Below are 23,612 nucleotides of genomic sequence, written 5' to 3'. Positions count from 1 at the left end.
CCAAAGTTCCAGTGCCAGAGAAGCCACAAAATTATCATTTTCCATCGCAAGATATTAAGCCAGGAAGATCCCTAAATGACTTCTCAGGAAATGAACACAATGGAATCATCCACTGTCTATTTTTCTTCTTTAAGCAGAACCAACCCCAACAGAGATGCTCTATACAGTGTAATGCAATCAAACACAAAGTATTGCATGCTCTCCTTCCAACTACAGCTTCCACATTTATTTTGTGTCACATTCAGCATAAATGCTTTCTTTTCCTGACTTAAATTAGGACAAATCCTCTCTGGACAAAACCATCAGTGGTTAACCACTCTAATTAGAGGAGGGTGAATTCCCACAAGTGTCTCCTCTTAGATACTTTTTTGGACAGATTTAATGCACAATCCCATTTCCATACCCAAGCTGATGGGACACAAGGACACCCTTATACTCAGTAACATCTGCAGCCTAAAGATAATGGAAAATTCATAAATTAATACAGATGGGTTTCTGACTGGCCAACACTCTGTTGTGGAAATCCCAACAGGTAAGAAGAAGTACTGTTCTCAAAAACAAACAGAAAAAGGCAGAAATAAGAGATGGGATTAGAATTATCTATGGACTATGAATACCTGCACTAACAGTACATTTGTGTAGGATGCTGCAGCCTCAGGATGTGTCTCCACTCTACCTTAACAGAGCCAGCCCTGCATGGGATGCTTTTGTGCTCAGAGATGACACAGTCAGGCTACTGAACTCTTTAGACAAAGGGATACCACTCAAATAGGGGCAGTCCTCTCAAAACGCAGTTCTGTTGGTAATAGCTGTCCCAGCTGAACCCAGTCCTTCACAGTCTGGAGCAGCAGAGTAAACAATGGGCTATGAATTATTCCCACTCTGTCCATATTCTTTTTTCCCCACTCTTTCAGTATCTGAATTTAAAAGCCCTTAGTCTTGTCCAGATACAGGATAAATTAAAGCTGAAAAAAAGTTCAGCAGAATGGAAGAAACTCTTTTCCATGAACATTAGTATGGAATACAATGTTCAGGCTGGCAGCTGTTTCTCAGCAGAGAGAGGTGCTTTAGGCACTGGAAGGGGACAGGGAGGAAGGTGAAAATGAAGGGTGGCCAGTAGGAATTTATGATGCTGTACAAGGCACTTCAGCTCCCCACAGACACTGCTGTGCCTCCACAGCTGGTGGCAAGGCCACGGCTACAAGGGGAGTGTATCTGTTTAACTTCACACTACATCATTTTCTCACCTCCAGCTCACTCCACTTAGCAAAATTCTGCAGTGCAGATTCATAAAAAAGTTTAATTACAAAAAATCCCCCAACCCTACAGCAACAGGCAACTATCATCATTCATTTTCATGTGTGTCATGCTTGAAAAAGCTTTGCATATTTTAAAAAGCTATGGATCAACTAAACCTGTCAAAATCCAATCTCTGTATACTTCAGACTTCTACATTTGAGTAAATCAGCACAGCTTTTATGGGTCCATAAAACTCTGACTCATCTCCTTCAGACTGGTTTTTTTCTTCACCTCAATTTGTTCTCATTACCAGCTGAAGTTAATGAGAAGGTATTAAAGAATGATTTGCAGAGAGATTGGATTTCTGCTTATAGTGGCCACAGAAATCAAACCCTCTTTCCTTCTCACCACAAAGTAATTTGTAATTTGATTTGTTACTATTATACCAAAAATTCTCACCTTCCTCCTGTCCCACAAACACAGACACATTTCTCCTTCATCTCAAGAGAAATGCCACCTACACCAGTAGAATCAGAGACCTGTTCAGGTCAGAAAAACCCTCTGAGATCATCGACTCCAACCACTCCCAGCACTGCCAAGGCCCCACTGACCCATGTCCCCAGGTGCCACATCCACAGGGCTGGTAAATCCCTCCAGAGATGGGGACTGCAGCACTGCCCTGGGCAGCTGTGCCAGGGCTTTACAACCCTCTCAGTGAAGGAATTTTCCCAATATCCAACCTGAGCCTCCCCTGGCACACTTGAGGCCGTTCCCTCTCCTCCTGTCCCTGTTCCCTGGGAGCAGAGCCCGACCCCCCCGGCTGCCCTCTCCTGTCGGGTGCAAGAAATGCAGCAAAGCCCTCAAACCTCGGAGTACAAGTTACCATTCCCAACAGCTGTTGGCAGTCCTTAGAAAGAAGCCCTGTTGTTTTAATGTAATTTCATACAATTTCAGAAGTTTCCTGCACTCCCATCACCTCCCTTGTCCATGTAAAGAGCCTGCAGAAGCATCACTACCACAACCACCTATAACAGGTCTACACTATACCTCCAATTAGAACCCAGCATTTTGATTTTAATCATGCCTTTCCCAAATCCAGATTAAACCCTGAAGGTGATTTTAGTTTTAATTTGTCAAACGTTCAATGCAATTTTCTTCCAAGACAGGTTGAACCATCATGGCCATGGTTTTAAATTCTTCGATTTCGTTAAGTAGAAGGATTTATACTTAAAGAGGGATTTGGTAGTGGCTGAAGTGCCCAACAGTGAGCAGAGAAGAAAGGGGAAAGCTTCCAAAGGAAGATTTGTAACAAATCCCTCCCATAGTTCCAGACTAAGACAACAATGTCAACAGAAGAGTACCTCACATATCAGCAGGCTCATTAAAAATCCATGTCTGTATTACCACTGCCGTCATTAAAAGCTAGCACAGGAGCCCCCTGAGTGAGCCCGGAGCCCCTGCAGGGCTGTGCAGTGACCAGGGGCGGGGTGTGGGCTGAGGAGCTCGGTACTCACTGGGAGGGTAGGGAACCGCGGTCCGGCCGTCCTTGCCCAGGGGCCGCTCCTCGGAGCCCGCTGCCGGCAGCTTGGAGGAGCGCAGGGCTGGGGACACGGCCTGCAACACCAAACGCTGCAGTCAGCACAGCCTGACACCTCTCGGTGGCACTGCACAGCAAACACAACGGCTGCTTTTCTACTCCCCCACCCGCTGCCCACAAGGAGTCTGGATTTTTTCCCCTTTCAACACTAAAAGCAACAAAAAAATTTGCCTGTCTATATATCCCCCCATAAATTGATGCATACATATAAGTATGCATTTTTATAGTTCTATACACATACAAATTATATTCAAAATTTCATCACAAGCCCTGGGCTTGAAATGCATGTGGCTGCTCTATTTATTTCCATGTTTGGATTACTTCAAGGTAGTAATGGGAATATGACACAGAGTAAGCCCAACACAGGCAAATGTTAAGGCAGGAAAAACATTAGGGCTGTCCAGGGCAACTTCAGAGAAGAAAGGAATTTTTTATTTTGACAGAACAGTCCTCTGGTAGATTTGCATATTAACTGTGGCATCTGAAGTGCAGTTTGTGTGGAACCACCATAAGGAAATTGGTGCACTTATAAAGTCCTGCCAAGAAAAGGCATAAGACTTTTAAACACTGTTATCTACTAACAGTCACTTTAAGACTACCTTCTGGATCATTATGGTTGTATTAGATTATGCTTAAAGATAGTGACTATCCAAATCTTTGCCTTCCCAGGCAATTTACTGCCCCTCATAACTGATAAAAATCTGCACTTCCCTCTGTATTTCTTAACATGCAGCAACTATTTCTCTTTGCACTGAAATGAAGTGCTTGGAGGAACATGAGGTAACATGACTCAGAGAATTACTGGAATCCTGTAAGGTTGAATTTATTTTTCTTTGGGCAGGTTCTCAGACAAGGTAAAAGAACCCATCACCAATTAATAAAACTTGGATCTTTTCCACCATAATCCTCAAACAAAAAATTCTGATGGAAGTCCAGGACACAGACTAGATATAATGGATTTATAAAGCAACTGCATGGCTCTCCCTATGGAAGCTCCTTACAGTCTGTCCATGCAGGATGGATCTCCTGAAGATCTCTCTGTTTGCCAGCAATCCTTCCTAGCTAAAATCCAAGTCTGCCTACCTGGAAACTCTCTCCTATCTCTTAGGGAGAATCATTCCCACTAGGAACCTGTTTCTTGGCCTACAGAACACTCATCCCCACAAGGACTCACCCCAAGCTCATCCTCGTCGGAGTTGTCGAAGATGTTGTCGAGGTCGTGCAGGGACGGGGCCAGGTCGGTGACCTGGGTGAGGCTGCCGGAGCCGGCCCTGCCGGCAGCGCCCTCCTGCCGCGGGTCTGCCAGCATGAATGGGAGCAGAGTGAGGGAAACTGAGCACGGGCAGGGAAACAGAGCACGGGCAGGGAAACACAGCACGGGCAGGGAAACACAGCACGGGCAGGGAAACACAGCACGGGCAGGGAAACACAGCACGGGCAGGGAAACTCAGCACAGGCAGGGAAATGGAGCACGGGCAGGGAAACACAGCACAGGCAGGGAAACACAGCACGGGCAGGGAAACTCAGCACGGGCAGGGAAACTCAGCACGGGCAGGGAAACACAGCACGGGCAGGGAAACACAGCACGGGCAGGGAAACACAGCACGGGCAGGGAAACACAGCACGGGCAGGGAAACACAGCACGGGCAGGGAAACACAGCACGGGCAGGGAAACACAGCACGGGCAGGGAAACTCAGCACAGGCAGGGAAATGGAGCACGGGCAGGGAAACACAGCACAGGCAGGGAAACACAGCACGGGCAGGGAAACTCAGCACGGGCAGGGAAACTCAGCACGGGCAGGGAAACTCAGCACGGGCAGGGAAACACAGCACGGGCAGGGAAACACAGCACGGGCAGGGAAACACAGCACGGGCAGCAGCACAGCAGCACCTCTGCCCCACAGCACTGAGCCCTCTGCCCTGCTGGAGCCTTGCAGGCTGAGCAGCAACCACCCAGGGTCAGCCAAGAAACAAGGAAGGAGCTGCTGCTGCTCATTTAATATCTAAAATATATATCATTTTTTTCATAAAAAGGACAAGGAAAATCAAGTTTTTTCCAGCTTGGGACTGTCTGTAGCTCTGATGTTACAGACAAAAGTTCAGATGTGATTTTTCCCTCCAGATGTTATGGCATATAGGTATTTTTGCTTTGCAGATCGAATTAAAGAACTGTAACTCACCAGTTTTAGGAGCAGAACTGAAAATGGACATGGCATCTTTTCCATCAGGAACTGGTGTGGAATGACCCGTTGGGGGGATTTCCTTGGAACCAATCCCATCTTCTGACTAAACAAAAAATCAAAGAGATTTCATGACTATGAATTTAAGCTATGTAAGAATAAATGTTTTCCTATGTCCAGCCAGAGTCAGGGGTCTGAGTTGAATATAAGATTTACAAAGGATTCCATGGACATCAATTGAACTCTGACAGCCAGTCCAGGTAATTAACCACCTCAAATTCTCCAGGAAAAAACATCTTTTAGAATGTTTACTTGCACAGCCAAACACCAAAACAGCTCCATAAAGGACAAGATACATAAGGAGCATCATGCACATGATAATATAAAGTAATAGTTTTTTAAAAAATTAAATATAAATATATACATGTCTGATTTTGTTTTATGGAACAGACTTGTGTCTTCCAGAGAGCTGTAGAGCAAACACTGTGCACAGGATAAATCCCACAAGATCATTAATGCCAAAGACTGGATTTGCATCTTACCTTGTTCTTTTTCAAAGGATCTTTCTCAGCCCCAAGTTTGCATTTTTTATTGACAGTGAAACTGTACTTGATGTCTCCATCTTCAAAGGTGTACGGATCACTGGTGTCCCCCCAGCCTTCTCCAGGGGGTTGTAGTAGAGGCAAGGGGTCAAGATAGTTCAGGGTCTGCACTGGTTTCTGCTCTTCCAAAATTTTAAACCGTTTATTAGGTTGTGCTAAGAGCCTGAAGTGAAAATAAACAAGCAAGGCCAACATGAAAAAAAAACAGCATGATCTGCAGCTGTCACAAACACAGCTCACTCCATCCCCCTTGATCAAGTAGAAATGTTTTTTTCCTCAAATAAAGGATGTATTGGATATATTTAAACATTAAATACCTTACTGTATTAAGACCTACTTTGGAACAATGAAAGAATCAATTTTGTCACTGTATAAATGAAAACACTTTGAAGTCCAGCCTTCCTGTGTTTTTCAGGCTGAAACCCTTTCCAGCCTAGCAAACTCCATTGTAATTATCAAACCCAGTAGTCTTTTAACTCAATAACTCTTCCTCAATTAATTTTTCCTATACATTTTCATTAACTACTCTCTCTGGTGCATTTTTTAAAATGCATTATCAGAATGCTACAGTAATTTTTAGGCTAGCATAAAATACAAAAATAGGTTACAAAGTGATCAGTTTTGTAGTGTCCAGCAGAAAGCCAGAAATGGAAAAGGCAAGCATCCTGCACTAGAGTGTTTCTATTTAACTATTTGGTGCTCTCTGCAGCACCTGTGATGGTGAAGCCTTAGCCTTTCTCAGTTGAAAAGCAGAAATCAGAGTTTGGTGATGAATAGAGCTGCCCAGCTCCCCTGCTCAGAGTGCTCTCTCACCTTTTCAGTGCAGTGCTGTCGGGGTTGATCTCCATCCTGCCATCATACCTCTCACACGGCAGCTCCGGCGGCCGGAACTCGGGGTCGTCACTCGAAGGGACACTATAGGTCCTCCACACGTCCACGGCCTCGTTGCTCTGAGTTATGCCACAGTACAAGGCTGTCTCACTGACCTCTGCCATCAGAGGTAACCTCTGTCCCACCAGGACTGTCCTGTCATCTAAGCTGGGCAGCGGCTGCAGCTCCAGCCCGCTGCCGTAGAGTGCTGGGTTCACAGGAACGGAAGGGGGGTCCAGGCTCTCTGCCTCCTGACCTCTGGGCTGGGGGCTCAGGGTGGGAGGCAGAGGGGAAGTGGGGGAATGGGGTGAATCCATAGGATTCATATTAATTTGCTTGCTTGCATTTCTAGCAGGTAGCGGGAGCGGCTTCTCATATTTCCTGGAACTGGGGACTTCCAAGGCGGCCTCCATCCCGGCCAGGCCCAGCTTCTGCCCGGCCGCCTCCTGCTCCATGCAGAGCTCTTCAGTCACCGAGGGCCGATGGTGGAAAGGCATCAGGGGCCTTTTCTGCAGTTTCTCTCCCTTGTCCTGCCGCTCGGTGGTTTTGTGCTTTGAGGAGGCAGGAGGGGGCAGTGCCGAGGCCGCCGCCGTCCCCACGGGGAAGCCGGGCTGGGGCAGCGTGGGCGGCCGGCCCGAGGCACCGGCGCAGCGCTGCTTGAACACCTTGTGCCTGCAGGAGGAGGAGGAGGAGAAAGCACTCACTGCATGCTCCGGGCAGTTACCCACCTCAGGGGAAAGGCAAACGCAAAGAACAGCCCTGAGAACCCTCCCGTCTGCTCCTGATATTTTAACAGCCTTTTAATTTCTGCCTGATGGAGAAAGTTTGAATAAATATTTTTAAATATTCAAAACAAAATAATGCAGTAACATACAATCTTATTACTGGCTTCATGTGGCATTTTTGACTTTGTATCCAGTATCTTTGAGACTGAGAAGCACAGGATTGAATTTCAGTGTTTCAGGTCCTGCTAACAAGTATTTTCATCATACTGATGATGATTCCCAACGATGTGACAACAGGGATATAACTCTGCCCATACTTTTACTGGTCTTTTTTGTTGTTCAGGTCTTTTTGTTTAGCTGTTTATTTGATTTTATTAAGCTAAACAGAAATTGAAAGATGTGTTTGTGCTTAACATTGAAACCTGTTTAAAAATAAACACCATTTCAGAACGAATCACTCCATTCCTATTTTATGAACAACAACAGGACAACAAAAACCCATTTCAAAACATGTAATGTGCTTTTTACTTAAAAAGATAACCTACGTGATCACAAGTGAAGTGGGCTACATTGGAGACACCCAACCCTGTATATGGGTTCAGACACAACATTTTGTGCTTGCTGTCCCTGTTCCCTGGAAGCATCCAGGCTGTGTGGGGTTATCCCAGCTTTCTGCAGGGCTTTGCTGTTCCCAGGACACGCTGCAGATTCCCTGCAGCAGCAGATGGTCTGTGCCTGCAATCACCCTAATGTGCAGCTAATGCCCTGGTAACTGGAGATTTGCCTTAAGCATGTTCTTGTAACATTTCATTGCCTTAATTCTCCATCATTCACCGTATTTTAACTGACTGCAGAGAATTATTTCAGACATTCTGCTCCTCATACACCAAGCTGGGACTGCAGGAGACTGAATTTGATGCTGAGTACCAGACAGCCCTTTGAGACTCCAGATCTAAGATCACATCCTGTCATTTATCCAGTACATGGAATGGGCACAGAAATGACTAAAACAATTTCTATATGCCAGTAGCTGCTCAGGTTCTGCAGCTACACACAAAGTACTTATTGCTGTTTGAAACCAGGTACTGCCTTCATTTTAAGGATAATGTTTCCATTTCCCAGTTGCTGTGTGTACCAACCCCAGCATGATGCAGTTATCACTGGAGGAATGAACAGACAGAGTGAAATTCCAAGTGCAGCTGAACTTATCCACAGAACCAGGCTCCCACTGCCCACTGTTGATCCCCTTGCTTTCCAGGCAAAGCTGGACCTCAGTTTTCCACAGGAAACACTTGGCATTCTGACAAAACATTAATCTGTTCCAAATTCTTGAGTATATAAATACAAATTATAATCAGGGGGAAGAGCTGCAGAAAGAATCCTCTTACTTGGGATAGAGCAGGGAGTCTCCAGGTTGAACATTCCACCCTTGTAGGATGCACAGTCCCTTCATCCCTTCCTCTGACTACACAAAGAAGAACTGCATCCTTAAGGAATAACTTCTTTTGGTCAAGGTGCTTTTATCACCTATCTTACAAGTAGATGGTGACCTTGGGATTTCAGTAAAAGTGTTTCACAGGACTATTTCACTGCAAACTGGGGCCTTTTCTAGCCCTTTAAGAGCTCTCTGATAGTTTTAAGAATGGTTAAACATATTGGTGATGATGGTTTGCCTTTCCTGAGTGAGGAGTTCTGGACTTTTAACCACCCAAAGATGACAGATAACTTTAATAACCTCCTAAAGTGTTTGTGTGAGTGAACTGTGAATTCTTTCTGATCCAGTGACAGAGGGTGACCAGGCTGCAAAGGTTTCATATTCTCTTCTGTGGGTTTGGTGCCATGGCAGATTAACCAGAGGCACATGAAGTGATTTGCAGTATGTTTTTCCTCTTCCTCCAAATACCAGGATGATCACAAACTTAGGAAGATCCTGCTCTCTTCACCACAAGCCTTAACAACTTAACCAAAGGTTACAGCTCTGAAAAGCTGCAGAATGAGTTCCTTATGAATGGGAACTGTTGGAGTGATCCTGGCCCCAGTACCATCATTTTTCCACTGGGATCCTGAAAGTGACAGTGGGCTGAGATGCAGATTCATCCCCCAAATGTGATCACAGGTTTGATATTACAATTTCCTCTTGTCTCAGCTAAAGCTGAGGTAACTCCCTTCTGTAAGTGTACTTCTATCTGAATTAAGCAGGGCTCTCACAATATGACAAATGTTTATTCTCTTCAAAGCTCACCTGGAACAAGAACAACTGACTCTTTGGACTGGATCCACAAAATCCCATGAAACACTATTGTTAGGAACTTCCTCCTCCAAATTTGCAGCTGTAATTTGACTCCTCCTGAAGAAGAGAAAATTATTTTAGTAATCACCACCTTTTGAGGAACAAAATTTTTAAAATGTACGTAATTCATAAATGTTCCCCTCAGATAAATTATTTCCTTCTACCTGACCTTCGAAATTGACAGCAGATCCCTGCACTACTGCTTAAATTTACAGTTTGATTTATGTAAGAGGAAGGTCTCAGCTCTCTGTCAGATAACTCTGTCTGGAGTCCAAGCACAAGAAACAAGGGGAAAGCCATTTAAACTGTTTCTGGAAATTAGTCTGACATACCAAATGAGGAAATTGCATGGATATAGGAAAAAATAAATATTTCAGGGCTCACCATGCCCTGATACACTTTAAATCTCCAGTACTAAAGGTCTATGATACTAACATCTATTTATACACTCTTGTCAATTGAAATTTTAGTCTAACTCATGTAAGGTTTCACATATACTCCCCTTAGAGCCCTAAATATCAAATATATACAATGTGTCCTGCAGCCACCCAGCTTTCAGTGTAGTAACTACAACAGGAGATGGAAGCTGCCATCTCTAAATCTGAGAGCACTTGGCTGAAGGCACAACCTATGGATGTGTGACCTCAAGGACTGTCACAATTAGGGTACACAACTGCAAATTCAATGGGAAGCGTCAGGAGTTCTCAGCTGAACAGAGGGATAAATTTTCTTTAATAATACATTTTCTTTGATAATGGTGTTTGGCATCATTAGCTCTGATTGGTGGCAAAGGAACCCTGTAAAGAATAACAATAAGGCAAACTATGACAATTTTAGCTGTATATTATGTGTTATAAATAAGCAAAGCATGAGGACTGCTGCATACTTGGACTGTGCCCTGTTGAGGATGCACTCCTTCCACACACGGTGAACAATACGGTTGTGAAATTTGGGAGTAATCTTGCTTGTTTTCTTTGGACTGTGGACACTGACTGTCCCCTCCTGCACAGCTGGATGGCTGATGCTGCTCTGAGAGCAGCCACTTTCTCCTGCAAGAGAAATAAAGCATTAATGTCAGAACTGTTCTTCATATTGTCACTTGTTATTTTTTCCTGGAAGTCTCTTAGCAGGCTGCTGACTACACCAATGTTCACATTCACTGGGAATGCTCAGAGCATCCATACAAACATATTTAAAGCAACACGTCCTTTGAGGTAACAAAGATGGCACTGGGTTGTACCACAGGCATGGGCAATAGAGTTGTGCAAGTACTGCACCCCATGTGATGTGATACACTCTGTATATTCTGCATCTCTGTGTAACTAGAAAAAATACACTCCCTAATAAATGGAGATACTTTAGATAGCCCCTACAGCTCTGGACTGAATCACCAAGAAATAGTGAAGATAGAGCTTTTTCATTATCATCCTGTATGTTAAACTTGAATTTATATAGTCTTTGGTGAGTTGCTCTAAAGATGAAATTTATTGTAATATGGATGGTCCTAAAAGCATCTATTAAGAAAACTAATAATTTATGTAGATTATTTCAAAGAAATATCAGTTCTTTATACTTGATATTAAACCTCACTGAAGAAATGAATGGATCACTGATGCTTTCCTACAGACACAGGCTAGGAGAGCTGAGGGTGTTCAGTCTGGGGAAGAGAAGGCTCCAGGGATAGCTCAGAGCCCCACTCTGGGTTGGAGAGGGACTTGGGACAAGGAACAGAGGGACAGGACACAGGGAATGGCTTCCCACTGCCAGAGGGCAGGGAAAGATTGGTAAGGAATTGTTCCCTGGGAGGGTGGGCAGGCCCTGGCACAGAGAAGCTGTGGCTGCCTCTGCATCCCTGGCAGTGTCCAAGGCCACACTGGACAGGGCATGGAGCAACCTGGAATAGTGGAAGATGTCCCTGCCCATGGCAGGGGGGATTGAGGCTGATGTCCTTTCCAACTCAAACCACGCTGGGATTCTGTGCCATTTCTTTACAATATGCTTGAACTGAAATATTAAAATCAAAACTGGCTTTGGTGAGATTTTCCAGTTGAGATCTACATTACTACAGAAATTTCCAACAGCTTATCACCAGTAGATACACTATTAACACAGCATATGATATTCTCAGTATGTATTTTCTGTGTGGTTATCAAAGAGATAACAAATGAAGATATTACTTCAACATGTTTGAGAGCCTGAAAACTCTCTCCACTCCATTCCTTCCTGTGATGCAGCAGCTTTTACCAGCTATTGTACAAGCAGATGCTTCTTTTCCTGCCCTGCAATGTGTTTCTGCTTAGCTGAACTGAACTCCAGCACATCCATCTTGCCAAGGCCGAGCTGCAGCAGCAGAGGGAGCTTTTTGTCCACTGGCCCGGGGAGCAGTCGCTGCTCTGGGCTGGAACAGCCAGGAGGGATCTGCTGCATTTTCACAAGGTCACGCCAGGGTACAGAACACTTCGTCCTCCCGCTGACGCAATCCAAGCAGCCTCAAGTGTGAAGTGCTGAAGGGACTCAGAGCTGCACATCACTGCAGCTAACAGGGAATCCTGCTGCTTGCCACCAGGTGATTTGCAAAACACAACTTCTGAAATGGTGCACAAGCTGCCTAACCCTGCATCTTCTTTCATTCTTCACATTTTTATTTCTTTCTCCAGTTAGATCTTCCCTGATTATCTTTTTGTAAAGTCAAACATGGAAACCCCTGGCCATACTGAGGTTTGTGCCTCTAACCATGCACTTCACTGGCTTTCAAATGTTCTCCAACGAGTGGGAACTTGACAGATAATCAAAAACAAACAGGTCAGAACTTCAGAATTGGCAAATGTGCCCTCCTTTGGAGAAGGAATGCATGTATAGACAAACATCACATGGACACAGAGGCATCACGTGTCAACAGCAGGAGGAAAACAAGAATAAGTCTGATGGGAAGGGAAGGACAAGAGGATAACCAAGGAACTACCAGGGTTTTCAAGGTACATTGGAATGCATTAATTATTGCTTTCCATTATTATGTAATATTTTGAGACTATACAATACAGCAATATACAACATAACAGGAGACAGAACTGCACAGCAGGCAAAACCACTTTGTTCTCACACACTGACACTAATTTTTGTCCATGAACATCCCTGGCACAGTGCTGGAACACAGAGAGATACCTCTGGTAGGTAATGGTACAGTGAGTGGAGGACACAGCCCCCACCAGGGGCCACCACACAACCCCTGCAGTCCAGACTGGTTCCACTGGTGAAAAGTGCCCTTCTCCAGTTCCAGCAATGATTTATTTTGTTACATACTTTAGACACAACCATGGAAAATGTGACTAAAAGAAAACTGAAGAGATCATCTAGTCCAGTCCTTGCTTTAAAGCTGGATCAACAAATTTAACTAATCTTTTTCTTAAAAACAGCCTTACAAAATGCCCCCGCCAAACCTCCCAAAACCCATCACCCATCTGCTAATGGAACTTCTGTAGCTTCCCAACAGCCAACTTCCTCCAACATTTCATTATCCTTCCTCAGAGCAAGTTGTTCCTCCTGTTTAACCCAGTTTTGCTTCGCTCCAGTTTAGATTCATTACATACTGCTTGCAGAGAAAAGCCTATTCTTTTTCTCCTTGAAATTCCACTTCTCTAGACTAAATCACCTCAATTCTGTCTCCATCTTTTCCTGGAGGTCCTGTTTGTAAAATCCAGGATCACTCTCACTGTTCTTTCTTGGACTCCAGACATTTTGTCCACATCTTTAGGTGCTCCAAACTGGACATGGCACTAAAGCCACATTTTAAACAGTATTGGGCAGAACTGAAGTATTATTCCTGTGCCTCACACTAATCCAGTTATGGGTCCCATTAGTGATTCTGGACTGCATGACATGCTTTTCCAATCCATTTCTCCAGTTTTTCAAAGTCTTTTAAAATGGTTTTTGATAAAAAAAGAATTGTTTCATTGTTTACTGGAGAGGCACCCCTCTGATACAAATTAATGCTGCCCTCAAACAATAGCAGAGATCAAACAGAAGCTGCGACTGCCAGATTGGACAACATCAACACTTTTACATAAAATACAGTTTATGAATATTCAAAAATAGAATCCCCCTTGTAATACTGTACAAGTGTAACAGGGTTTTGAAAATCTTAAAACTACAATAGCACGTTAAAATATGCATCAATACTTGAACAGAGATTGTTATTTAAATGGTGATTGTCTTGCTTCAGTTAGTCATTAATTGGCTTCTTGCTTATTTTAACTCTCAATTCCTTTGAAAAACACCATTCCAAGTGAATTTACATCTCATATTCTGACTTATTAGCAGTAAATACTAAATACTTTGATTGTCTTCATCTATAGGCTCTAATCACGGACAAGTGAATCCAGACATGTTCTCTTTGCCTTTGCATCAAGGTTCAAAGGTTGGACTTGATGATCTTAGAGGTCTGTTCCAACCTCAATGGCTCTGTTATTCCAGGACTGACCCTGTTGATGTGACAGAACTATCCCATAAAGGCTAAGCTTGGGAGCTCCTCAATGAGGGCATAACAAGGATTCTTTAGCCCCATCTGGCTGCACAGTCTCACAGAAACTTGTAGGGCCTTTGTGTCTTTGACACTTCTATTGCTCTGTGAATTTTAGTAAGAGCTCCCCAACAGGTTCAAAAATTTTCAAGCAGAAGGTTGCCCGGTGGTGAGAGGTTTGTGTTGCTTTGCAGCACTGCACACAGATGTGCCTACAGGAAGGGGAGCTGAACTGAGTTTACCCTGTTTTGTGTAAAGGGGTGGTCACAGCACTGGCTTCCCTTCACCACACACCTACAAAGTCCCCCCGCAACCCTCCTCTCCCCTGCCTGCCTTTACCCTGCCCCTGCTCACACATGCACTCCCCAGGAGCTGAGCAAAACCCAGAGTCTGAGCCCATCTCCCCAGGCCACTGCTTACCCATAACAGCCTGCTCTGGAGAGGTGGGGGGAGTCAGGGGCATCCCACAGGTACTGACAGGATCCTTCACGCTTCCAAGCCCCTGCTGTCCCACATTTATGTGGCCTGCAGCACTGGCAGAGCTCTGTGACACTGGGATGTCACTCTGGGAGATGAGAACAAAGGCTGAAGGATACACCATCCTCACACCCCCTGCAGAGAGATGGAAAACCACAAGTCTTAGACACACCTGATAATATCCAGCAACCACAGCTACTTCCACTTGTTTTCAATGTCAATTTGACAAAATTTATTATCTGAAATACAAAGAGCTAAGGATTTCCATGCTAATATACATCCAGCCCTCTGTAACCAGCACAGAGCTGAACCAAGTAGCTCAATCCAGTGAATAATGGCATGTGGGATACAGGGAGTACAAAAGCTTGAGGCGACAGAACTACTCAGATGTTCTGGTGTCAAGAGAGCTACAAGAGAATATAGGAAAATTATAATGGCTCTTTCTGATTAATTAGATGACTTTTTTTTTCAAATCATGGGGAGGAAAATAATCCTTCAGGCAGAATATTGAAACTTACCAACAATGACTTCAACTGCCACAGGGAAATCGTTGTCATAGCCCAGCTCTTCCTCCTCTTTCATGCCTTCCTTTTTCTTCAGCACCATGGGGTAGAAGTACTGCCACTCCTCCATCAGCTTCCGAGTGGCAGGGTCTGACATCTTGTACGACTGGCCCGTCAGGGTCCCGTTCAGGCCATAAGGACTCACCAGCACTGCAACACAACAAACAGCAGCCCTGAAGGACTCAGCAGCACGGCAGGAGAATGAGCAACACTCCCACAGCAGGGCTGCTCCAGCTCTGCCTCTGCCTGAGCACTGAAGGGTCCAGGGAAAGCCACTGCAAAACCCAGTGCAGGTGTGAATCCAAACCCACAGAGCACTGAGCCCTCCTGAGCTAACACAGTACCCCGTGGCAGTTTGGGTTCATCATTTCCACTGTGAATGAAATTCCAGCAACCCCAGTGTAGTGAAACAGCATTCAGGGATGAGCACTCATGGAAAGAAGACAGGACAGGGACATTTGAGACTTCTCAGCTTTAAAAACAATAGATAATACATAAAGAAGAGTCACAACGAACAAGGAAAATTACTTTCTTAACAACAGGTATTTCCATTCTGACTCAATTTCACTTTTAGTTGTATTTGATTTGAGTCATGAATTCAGCTCACTGAAATAAAATGTATGACTGAAGTGCCTGAGCCTCTGTCAAAGCTTTATATGTAGACACAAAATGTTTTCAATAAAGCTTCTATAAATTAACGTCTCTATAAATGATCATTTCGTGTGTCTCTGGGTGTTTTTTTTTATTCTGTGTTGAACTTTACTAAGATTTCTTGCTTTAATTGCTTTGAAATTATAATTTCAGACTGTAGTAAAGACAGCATAATGCAATGACTCAAAATTCTTAATGTTTTTCTTTTTTTTTTTTTTAGAGCATCATATGAAAACTGAATTATGAATTTACTAAGCCATCAACTTAATTCTGTAAAATTTTAATTTCTTACAGTGGCAAATAAATAGTCACAGATACTTAAAGTTTTTAATTGTTTCGGCTACATTTTCACACCCACCACTCCTTGTTTTTAAAATAAACCACTAAATAGGTGCCAATGTATGAATGAAAAGCAGTCCTGAACCAGATAAGCTCAGCATTTGCATCCACATAGGATTCACAAAGAGACCATGTCAGAAAACCACATGTGTGCACTGACTTTCTTAAATACTAAGTCTTTTTAAACTGAAATGATTGATTTGTTTGGTGTGAAAACAAATCACATTGGTTTGATTTATGATTGGTTTTTATGATTGGTGTTTCTCAAATATTTAAATGAATGTTATATGTGTTGTGTTAGAAAGTAATGCTATATTAATTCTCTTAACTAGTGTGCTAAATATAGTTTTAGGTTATAACATAATGTTAAAATAGAAACTATGCTATGTAAGATACTTTTTTAAAGAAAGGACTCGCAGTGAGATAGCAGCCACAGGACACCTAAATCTTTCAGAGAAAAAGAATTTCTTGCTGTATTATCAGAAGAAACAAACCTCCTCCCACCTTGCTCAGGCTTGAAGGCACCGTTAGGATTCAGAGGAAGAAGCTGACGATGGTCAGACAGAATCCTTTGTTTGAATGGAATGTATGCATCATGTATGAGGTGTATGAATATGCAACAGGTTAATGTTTTTAAGGGTTAATCCTCTGTTAACGTGGGTCCCTTTTCCAGCTTATGCTGCCCAGGAAAAGTACCCAGACGTCCATAACTCTTTGTGTCTATTGTCTCATATTGTCCTAATTCAAATGGTTCAAATTATTATTACTCTAATTATATTACTATTTTTATAACCACTTTATTACTATTAAACTTTTAGAATTTTAAAAACGAGTGATTGGCGTTTTTGACATTTGGCATGGAAGGTTACCACCAATGAACAGATAGCAAGTTCTGGAGAACCACCCCCTCAGGGCCGATGTCCCGGGCGCTCGGTACCTTGGAAGGGCGAGGGGGAGTTCTGGGCCATCTGGATGTGCTCCTCGGTGATCAGGTAGATGGGCTGGTGCTGGGCGATCTCCACGCTCGTGCACACGTTGCTCTCCCCGTGCAGGAAGAACGTGAAGGCACACGACAAGTGCTCGCTGCAGGACAGAGGAGACAAAAGGAAACATTTATCGGTGTTAATGGGATCCGGGAGGGAAATTCAGAGCTCCGAAGCCAAGCACACACCCTCCTGTCCTGTCCTGAGGCTCATTGCCTGGCCGGGAATCATGTAAACAGAGGGATCTGTCACCAGACAAATAACTGACAATGTTTGCAGCTGTCTCATCGATGTGTTTTCCTACTTGTTTCATTACAAATAAATGGGATTTTAAGCAGAATTCAAGGGGTAAAATTATGGGTCTTTAGAAATTCTTCAAAGTTCACCCTGTGAGAAATAGCCACTCACTTTTCATAAATTTAGATAGGTTTATTAAACCTTACCAAAAATACAACGGAAGACTGAACAGAGAAAATGGTACGGTGCTGGGAGCAAAGGATCTTCCCCACCATGTGCTCCCCCCCACACAATGGAGGTTTTGCCTTTTAATCCCTCCCAAAAATTCTGTCCATCAACTCCTTCTTCACTGTCCAGTGGTGGAGTTTACTTTCTCAAATCTTGATTGGAGGTCAGATGTCACCATAGTGACAAGCCGACCCCCCCCCCAAATATCCCAACCCTGGCTGTCCCTTGATAACAACTCAGGGGGTAAAAAAACCAACTTTTCTTAACCTATATCCATGATATTTGTCTGTTAATTGTGAGTGTCAATCATCGCATTACTCATCTATCACAACCCCACAATGAGATCCAGTTGAAAAGAAACAAAGAAATAGGAAAGATGTTTGCATAACATCTAATGAGAATTTTGATTAAAAAATATAAAAGCACGTGAACGTTACAGAAAGTTGTCAGCAACCTAAGGTGAACCATGGATTTGCCACTGCTGACCAAATTTAACTTGAAATGAACTGCATTGAAAATATTTTCACTTCATTCTACCCCCATAGAGTGACTCACATCACAGCAAAGTATTTGCTTAAATATTCCTTGCTACAAAGCCACAAGAAAAAAGAAAACAAAGCACACTTCATGCTTTTAATCCTCATTTTAATCAACTAAAAATGTACAGAGCTGCAGTAAGTGTGCAGAGATTTTCCTGTCCAATTCAAGAGCTGTGCGCAGTTTTATGGGTGTTGGCTTTGGCACAGGGCCAGCCCTAACGGGACCTGTGTTTTACACACAGCTCTCAGTACCTGCACCAAGAGGAAAAACCAGAGGCAATTACAACCATCTCACTTCAGCGTTTAAGTCAACCAACTGCTCTGCTACTGCTGCCAGTTGGCTTTAAACAAAGGCACCGATGGTCTAGAACTGGGAGCTGCTCTAATCTCACTAAATCTCTGAATGATTCCACATATTGGGCAGAGTAACTTCTCATCTTGTAGCCCAAATTACTCTTCTGTGAGACTCAAATCCTACCACAATAAGAGACCAGAAGAAAAAGTTCAGCTGAGAAAAATCTGGAGAGAAAAGGTTACTGTAAGGACAGGCAACAGCCACACTTCCCTGGCGCTGCCATCCACGATTCTGAAGTACTTTGTAACAATAATTCCACTAAATAAAAGGTTTCATTATGTTCCAATTTTCACTAAAGAAAGAAATTTCACTGTCCTCAGTGATGAAGTGGTAAATGGATTGTTGTGTTACATGGGGGGAAGGGAGGGAACAGGACATGGGACAAAATGGGTCAGACTCCAGGTATTTCTGTCCTGCCCCAAGAAGAGAAGCAAATCAATTAATGTAATAAAACCCCCTGAACAGTGGATTTCTGCACATACAAGAAATACAAAATTACAGCAAAGTCCAATCATTTAAACAAAGTCCATTAGTTTCCTTACACAGCGTGAACAACTTTAATATAAAGAAGGTTTTAATAAATAAAAACCCCATGAGAAATCTAGTGTAAGATCAAGTGGGGATAATGTCTGCATAGAGTTCATGTGCAGCAGGTCAGCATTTCCAAAGCAGAGAACAAAACTGTTGTTTTTTTTTTAGCTCCACTACCTTCACTGAGACTTGTGTGCTAAAATTAAAACAACTGCTTAAATAAAAGGCATCTATTAACAGAAATACAAAGAAATAGCAATGTCAAATAACCTTCTGTAACAAAAGATCTGTGTCCTTTTAAGTATTACAGGTACCTTTTTCTCTGTAACACAGAAAGATCAAGCCTTCACTTTGACACCTAATCACCTGCAGCTGACATTAGCTGTCTTTCAGGTGTTTCCTCTGGGACCTTAATTACCTCAAATAACTTTTGAGATGCCTAAAAATGTAGCTGAATACCTTGGCAATGTAATATTTAGGGCTTCCCATAAACTTTATGAATGCCAATTCCTCAGTTAGTATAAATGACTTAAAGAAAACATTACATTTACTTACATATAAAAAATCAGATGAAGATTATGAAAACTCAACTACATTTAAACTCCACAACATTGGCAGAGAAAGGGAACAACTGATGGATTCAGGTGTTGTTTCCATTTTTTGGGAGGTTTGGATAAATACCCAGTGGAACCTGTTCTGCTTTCAAACTCTACATGAAAAAAATGCCAAGATAGTGCAATTCCTAACAGAGTTTGGAATGTATGTACTAATGTACATCTTGTATAAAGTTAAAATGCCCCCTATAGATTTCAAATTATACCACAAATGTGCAAATTAAACTGCCAGTAACAATTACTTTGGGATTTGGGGAAGAAGATCCTACAAAAAAAAACTAATTGAACACAACTGATTCTTTTTCTTATTAGAGGGATATTGAAACAGTAGTTTGATGGTATGCATTTTATCCTTATTATTTTAAGGACTTGAACCCATTCCCTGAAAACCCTTTGCTGCCATGCAGTGCACAGTGTCTAAGCTTGCTTTGTCCCAACCACTGCAACTTCCTGACACACCTGGAAAGTGCAGTTGGGAGCCAGATCCCTAAAGGTTCCTTAGAAAAACACAGTGAAAATTTAAGAATCCTATATTTGTACATATCCATCCTATTTTCAAGGCTGAGCATTTTTAAAATACTTATTTCTCCACAGAGGAGCTAGAGCTGCCATGCTCTGCCCTCCGGGCTGCAGACAAACCTCTTGTTTCTCCTTTACTTTGTAAGCAATTGTCCACAAAGCCACTGACTGTGTATGATTAATTGCATTTTCTGACCAATAAATTGTACAGCTGCTTACATTCTCCTCAAAGTTAAGACTGGGATCTGAAAGCCCTCAAATCACAGTTACCCCAAAATAGCTTCATCAAGTCTGATGTCAGAAAAGAGGCAGCAGCAAGGCACAGGCATTAGGAAAACTGTCAAATCACTTGTTTGATGTGGATTACAAAAAAGAGGGCATCAAAAGGCAAATTTGAAATAGAAGAGTAAGTGAGAGCAAAGTAAATACTTTCCTTTAAAGCTGCTGAAGCAACAGGACAGGAGCAGGTCACAGTGGGGTTTGGGCAGGAGATGGCAGCACCGGGACACCCCTACAGCCAATAACACTCCAACACCACAGTAAATTAACAGTCCAGTATGGAAATCACCTCTTCTTAAATCTTCTGGAAAGAAATCTCCCCAGGGAAGCCTGAACTTGAACAAGCTCCCACCAAGGGAGGAGAAGAAAGGCTGCCTGCTTTGATTTGAGAGAAGGCAGAGCCCCAGTCCCAGTGCAGAGTGGGTTTAAATGTACCAGTTCCCAGTTAGGAACTTCCCTAAGCTGAGGGCAGGGATGCACTCCCAGAGCACCCAGATCCTCCAGGGCCAGGCAGGAGCTGCAGGGCCCTGCCAGGCCACTGTGGTGGCAGAGAAAGCTTCCTCACACACACCAAGAGAGCAGAGGAGCACCTGGAGCAGCAAACAAAAAAGGCCAGGCCATTTCCTGGCCCTTAGGGAAATCACACATTGACAACCACAACTAAAGCTAAAAGAAAAGCATTTCCAGGCATGAGACAATTCCAGAGTTTTCTGGACACCACAGCCTCCCAAGAGCACCCAGCTCCCATTTCTGCACCAGAATGGGAGCCCTACAGCCAGGTTCTCTCTGCTGTGGCCCCAGACACAGATCCACACTGAAACATGGAAACACCAGCCTGGAGCCTGCTCGGGGCTCTGTCACTCCACACACCAATCCCTGGAAAGCAAGGACTCCCTGCCCCACTGGATACAGAATTCCCTGTGTGCTGGAGCCAGAACAGAGCTGAGGACTGACAGTGCCCAGCAGCTGGAGCTTGTCCCAAGGCTAATGAACACCCAGCTGAAACCAGCTGGGCAATTATTTCACTGTATCACAGCACCTGAAACAACTTCTTCAGGTGAACACACTGCTGGCTCATGAACAAGGGAAACTGATGTCTGGTTATACATCTCTGCCCAAAGTCACTAGTTTTTGTATAGCACAGAGTAAGAATACAGGAGGCCAAGCTGCAGATTAAATCATATTGCTTTGGCAATGACTCCTTGTCTCTTGATTTTGTTATCTCTTTCTCTTCCCCAACTCAAAGAAATAAAAAGAAGAGCAGGGAACAGAACATCAGTTCCCAGAACTACCAGATCTTTAATAATGGTATCTCTAAGTCCATTTGTTGTCTCACATATTTGGTTGGATTTTTAAAAAATTATGAGATGCACAGACAGAAACTTTGTATACATATGAATTGCCTTTAATGTTTTTCCAGTAGTGAAGTAAAGCACTAAGATAACAGTTTCACAATGCAGCAAGCATTTAGATAACATTATCTAAACACTTGCTGTGTTACAGACTTATTGTCTCAACACTGCCTCAGTTGTCACCAGCAAAGCCCTTACCAAGGCCAACACACACCTCCCTAACAGGATTCCCTCCCTGATCCCATCTGCAGCAGCCTCCCACCCTCCCCTGTGTATAAATGTATGCTCAGGGTGAGCTGCCAGCCTGGGGGACACGGGGGGTTATTCCTCCAGTGCATCCATCGATCTGCAGCGTGACAGGGGAAGAACAGCAGCACCTGCACGAGTCCTGGGGAAATGCTGCACATCCCATCAGCCCATTCTGAGCAGCAATTCCATTGCAGGATCACTTGGAACAAGACCCACACCAAGTCTGTGCTGGAGGCAAGGTCATGTCCAGCGTCCATAACCTTCGATGGGAACGTGGCACAAACTGCTCCCATTCCCTGCCCTGGCTTATCCTGATGTCTCAGGCTGGGAGAGCTCCAGGTTTGGGATTTTTGGAGATGCAAAACAGCAGAACAGGTTTGGCTGTGAGTAAATTCCCCAGTGACAGTGCTCCTGCTGAGGAGTTAGCACCTTAGGGAAGCAGAGCTTCGCCCCACCGGCTCCTGCAGGGAGGAACAGGTTCTGCAGCAACAGCCATCCCATGCTTGCCCTGGAAACTACACACAGAAATAAGCATGTTTTTATGTACTGAAGCAGTGTTCAATATCTGAAATAAAATTTCTGCAGTGAAATCCCAGTGAATGTTCCTCCTTGGATGGTGAGGGATGCAGTCAGGACTGTACCACACCGTGTAGCTCAAGGCACTGGGGATTACTGAGTCCATTATTTGTGCCCCACTTCAGAGCCGTGCTGATTTAGAACTGCAACTATTTTGAATTATGTAAGATGTCAGTACCAAAAAGTGATTCTGCAAATTTATTATATTCATTATGAATTAAAATTCATTGTGATGAGACTCTGGATCCTGCCCTATTTAGAAAACACAGAAGTTGCCGTGACCATATTTCTATTGTACTACAGGATATAGACTTTAAAATACTATATAAATGCACACCAAAAAAGAAACATGGAAGTTATTAAAGTTATTTTCAGGTTAATGCCAAAACAAACACATGTTTTTCACAGGAAATTCTGAGCTTTTTAAGATATATGTCCTTAGAATTCAGGAACTTGCTTATATCTGTACCAGCATTACCAGGTATTACAAAAACAATAGTACCAGCTGGTGAAAACTACAAAATGGATTATAATTAACTAGAAGATTGTCAGAATGGATGCAATTTTTCTTGCTTTAGCATACTCAAAATACCAACACATCAGGAAAAATTGCATATAAAGCTTCTAAAATCCCTGCTGTTATCACCCTCTGTCATCTCTCTCTCTCTGTCTGAAGCACTGTGTTTCCACACAGGGTCTGAAATGGGTCCTTTGGAAAATTAATTTCCATGAGAGATCTGATACCCTTTCAAACAAGAATGGAGGCAGATAAGCTCATATATTCAATGTGCCCCATAAGTTATTCATGGCACATGAATAAGTTACATGTTAGTTATATGTGGAATCTCCCCAAAAGCCCTCTTTTTGTGCTGTTAGTCTCAGCATTTCTGAAATACCATCCAGGCCTCAGAACTGTCATGAGCAGTTGTGCTCTGGAGATCAGGACTGAAAAAATCCTTTTGAATATTAATAACCCCAAACTCCAGCACGAGCCTGACGAGCGCTGATGGAGGTTCGCCAACCAACTACTGCCTTTTTCTTTCCAGCCTAAGGCATAAACTGACCTTTCCTTAACAGCTCAGCCCTGTAAAGTTTAAATG

The 23,612-nt window shown here is 43.3% G+C and overlaps 1 protein-coding gene across 1 annotated transcript in view; it reads right to left on the bottom strand.

The window, feature by feature from the left end:
- The window catches only part of MED13L (mediator complex subunit 13L), a 164,466-nt gene that overhangs the window by 29,143 nt on the left and 111,711 nt on the right, over positions 1-23,612 (bottom strand). The window contains exons 5-14 of the mRNA XM_036393122.1: positions 16,988-17,133; positions 15,016-15,210; positions 14,441-14,632; positions 10,391-10,553; positions 9,457-9,561; positions 6,433-7,161; positions 5,560-5,782; positions 5,018-5,123; positions 4,011-4,135; positions 2,754-2,853 (exon numbers count right to left, since the gene is read on the bottom strand). Of these exons, the coding sequence (XP_036249015.1) occupies positions 2,754-2,853; positions 4,011-4,135; positions 5,018-5,123; positions 5,560-5,782; positions 6,433-7,161; positions 9,457-9,561; positions 10,391-10,553; positions 14,441-14,632; positions 15,016-15,210; positions 16,988-17,133 (2,084 nt within the window). The remainder of the gene's footprint in view (positions 1-2,753; positions 2,854-4,010; positions 4,136-5,017; positions 5,124-5,559; positions 5,783-6,432; positions 7,162-9,456; positions 9,562-10,390; positions 10,554-14,440; positions 14,633-15,015; positions 15,211-16,987; positions 17,134-23,612) is intronic.

This window comes from Molothrus ater, chromosome 18, assembly GCF_012460135.2.
Source record: "Molothrus ater isolate BHLD 08-10-18 breed brown headed cowbird chromosome 18, BPBGC_Mater_1.1, whole genome shotgun sequence".
NCBI classification, from domain to species: Eukaryota; Metazoa; Chordata; class Aves; order Passeriformes; family Icteridae; genus Molothrus; species Molothrus ater.
This window is presented reverse-complemented; position numbering and strand designations above follow the sequence as displayed.